Raw genomic sequence first — 3,481 nt, forward strand, 5'->3', positions numbered from 1 at the left:
TTGGGGCAATTAAACATATTTAATAAATGACAGAGTTTAATACATCTAAGAATTTTAAAGAACATGTCTCTGAAAAACAATATGGTGCTTTTATTTATTACTTAACAGATATAGCTTTCCAAAAAAAATTATATTCCATAATACAACCAAAACCCCTCCTTTCACTCTAACACTATTTTAGAGAAAATATATTTTGCAATTTTATTTCTAATATTGAAAAGTTTCACTTTTGATTAGAAAGTTAAAGTGAAGAAGAACAGATGGAAAGAGTTTCTTATTTCAGATGAACTTAAGTAAGCCAAATAATTAAAAATTAGAGATCAGCTCTTAAGCCAGAAGAGTCAAAATAGTTTTGGTTCAATGCTTTTTTTGTTTTCATGTTATTATGTCAGTAAATAGAATTACTTGTCTGAAGCAGAAAATATCTTCCTAAATACTTGTCTGAAGGCTTCTTTAACTTGCTGGTTTCTCAGGGTATAAATGAAAGGGTTCAACAAAGGAGCAATTGAAGTATTGAGCAAAGCTACTCCTTTGCTTAATATGACTCTTTCGTTTGCTGATGGCTTTATGTACATGAATATACAACTACCATAAGTGATGGATACAACAATCACGTGAGAAGTGCAGGTAGAAAATGCTTTCTTCTTCTGCTGAGCCGAAGGGAATTTTAGGATTGTCTTGATAATATAAGAGTAAGAAAGGATTACTAATAACAACGTGACAATGAGGATCATCACAGCCAAGAAAAAAGCAATGAGTTCTAGTAAATGTGTGTCTGAGCAAGAAAGTTGCAGAATAGGAGAAATGTCACAAATGAAGTGATCAATGATATTTGAAGCACGGAAATCCAGGTTAAGAACCAAAATCAGTGGAGGGAAAATAACCAGGAATCCAGTTGCCCAAGAAGTGAGTACAAGTTGATTGCAAACTCTACTGCTCATGATGGCTGTGTAATGCAAAGGTTTGCAGATGGCAACATAGCGGTCATAGGACATAGCTGCCAGAAGGAAAAATTCTGTAACTCCTAAGAATATGTAAAAAAATAACTGAGATATACAGTCATTATAGGAAATGGTCTTTTGCCTAGTAATAATGGTGATCAGGAATCTGGGGATGCAAACACTTGTGAAAGACATTTCCAAGAAAGAGAAATTCCGGAGGAAGAAATACATTGGGGTCTTGAGATGGGAATCCAGTAAAGTGAGGGTGATGATGGTTAAGTTTCCTATCATGCTCATCATGTAATTTACAAGGAGAAATACAAAGACTACAATCTGTAACTGAGCATTATCTGTCAGTCCCAAAAGGATAAACTCTGCCTCCCTTGTAAGGTTCTTCATTTCTCTTTCATGATTTTAAATAAATCCCAGAAATAATAAGGTACAAAAATAAGAAACTACATGAGTAGCTTTATGTCCAGGAAATGATATATAAAAGGACTCATATTCTCAAACACACCCATTTACAAGGTAAGGCTCCATGAAAAGGACCCATATTCTCAAACACACTCATTTACAAGGTAAGGCTCCTTGGTGTTAAAATATGATCTGAAATGTGCAACAAGAACTATTGAATAAGAACACCACAGAAATCACCTCAGTTTTAGAAATTGACTTGCAAACCCCATTAAGGTTTTTTTCAACCTTACTTGCAAACTTCCAGTCATTGTAATTAGCTCCAAATTTGTCCTTTTGTTAAATAAATTAGATAAAATATTTGTAAAGGGCTAAAAAATGATTCATTCCTTTCTGATCATTAACTTCATCAAAATAAAATTATGCCATTGTAATCAATTAATACCTAGAGTTAAATTCTGAAACTTTAGATTTCATGTTAAAGTGACATTTTAAAGCCTCTTCAAACTTCTCAATGGCACAGCTGTTGAAGACATAGAAAAGGACAAATGAAAAAAAAAGTGTAAGCATGTAATACCATGACAAAATAAATACTAATTGAATCTAGGAAAAATTGAAACTGAATGTAAAGCAGATATAAGCACATTACAAAAATCTAGTGATATCTATTAAGATGTTAACATTTTGACACATGTAACCAAGACCATAATAGTAAGAAAGAACTCAGAAAATGAATTACATCTCTTCACAATCTTCACCTGTTACAAGTATGTAGAATCTAACTCTACTTTCCAGATGTAGGTCTGCTGGAGTGAAAATCCATTTTATTGTCACATTGTCCATGTCCTCATGTCCTCAGCAAGTAGTCATACACCTCCGCAGTGACTATTAATCTAAGGAAGTATTGTTGTAGGAAGTGTGCAATGATTTACATACATGAGGCGGCCACCTTCATGGAGTGTTTGCATTGGAAGTTTCCAGACTCTCAGATGGCCATGATGAAAACAGCGAATAATAAAGCAGAAATGTAACAATGGTGGGAGCCTATTAGCAACTAGAAATTGGACTTAAAACTGTGCCACTCCACATATAATCAGGTATGGATCTTAGAATGAACATACTAATGGCTTTTGAGAAAAGGATGATCCACTCAGAAGGTTTAAGTTTGGACAGGCTTTTTATTGCTTAACAGTGAGTTTTGAAGGAATATCCAAGTAAATGAACGAAAACTATTACAACAATAAGAATTTCAGTAAACAAACAAAACGGATTTCAACTATTCAGAAAATATATTGGAAGTTTACCTTTCTCAAAAAGCATTTCAATTTCCATATTAGATATTCTATATAAGCTATATGTCATGGTATAGTTTAAGAGTGAAAGATAGAAAACAATCTAAATATTTAAAAAATAAGCAACTCTTTAAATAATTTTATTCATTCAGATAATTACATTTTGAAGTGAGGACATTGATGAATATATATTCTAATTAAAATATTCTAATTGTATTTTGGATGTAAAATTACAAAAATGTTTATATGAATTGTCCCCATTTTTATTAATGTCTACATATGTACACTCAGGTATTATTTCTGCAATATATGCAATTTTTCAATAGTAATTAAAAATAAAGTTCTTTTTTGGTGAGATATTATATTATTTTGCATTTATATTTTCCATAAAAAATTCATTCTCAATAACATCCTATCAAAGAAAATCATCCAGTAGGACATTTGTCTTTTTTCAAACTTCTTTAATGTATTATTTTATGAATGCAAAATGTTGGTGAGTTCAAAACACTGATTGGTTATATATTTTACAGCCATATTTTCAATTAAAATGAATCTAGTGATGCATTTCATTTTCCTTTTAACCTAAGAAGACCTTTGCAACCATTTTGCAAATTAGAAAAATTATTTCCAAATAAGCTTAGAACATAAATACTGCCAGAGAGAAAAGATAACATCACATAATGTGCCGTGTTTTTTCTTTTAAATAAAAAATATTGAAATTATATTCCTACCATTAATTAAATTTTGCCAATGTATATCCTTACCTATTCTGAAGTATTTCTTTTTTTCATTACCTATTACCTCAAACATGAATTCATGAATTCCACATTATTT

General features: G+C 31.2%; 1 protein-coding gene across 1 annotated transcript; it reads right to left on the reverse strand.

Moving 5' to 3' along the window:
- Positions 1–401: 401 nt before the first annotated feature.
- LOC130679047 (olfactory receptor 6C70-like) lies at positions 402–1,340 on the reverse strand. Its single transcript, XM_057486762.1, has one exon. It carries the CDS (start codon positions 1,338–1,340, stop codon positions 402–404), a length of 939 nt encoding a protein of 312 aa, XP_057342745.1.
- Between the last annotated feature and the right edge of the window lie 2,141 nt (positions 1,341–3,481).

Source organism: Manis pentadactyla, chromosome 10, assembly GCF_030020395.1.
Source record: "Manis pentadactyla isolate mManPen7 chromosome 10, mManPen7.hap1, whole genome shotgun sequence".
Lineage (NCBI taxonomy): Eukaryota > Metazoa > Chordata > Mammalia > Pholidota > Manidae > Manis > Manis pentadactyla.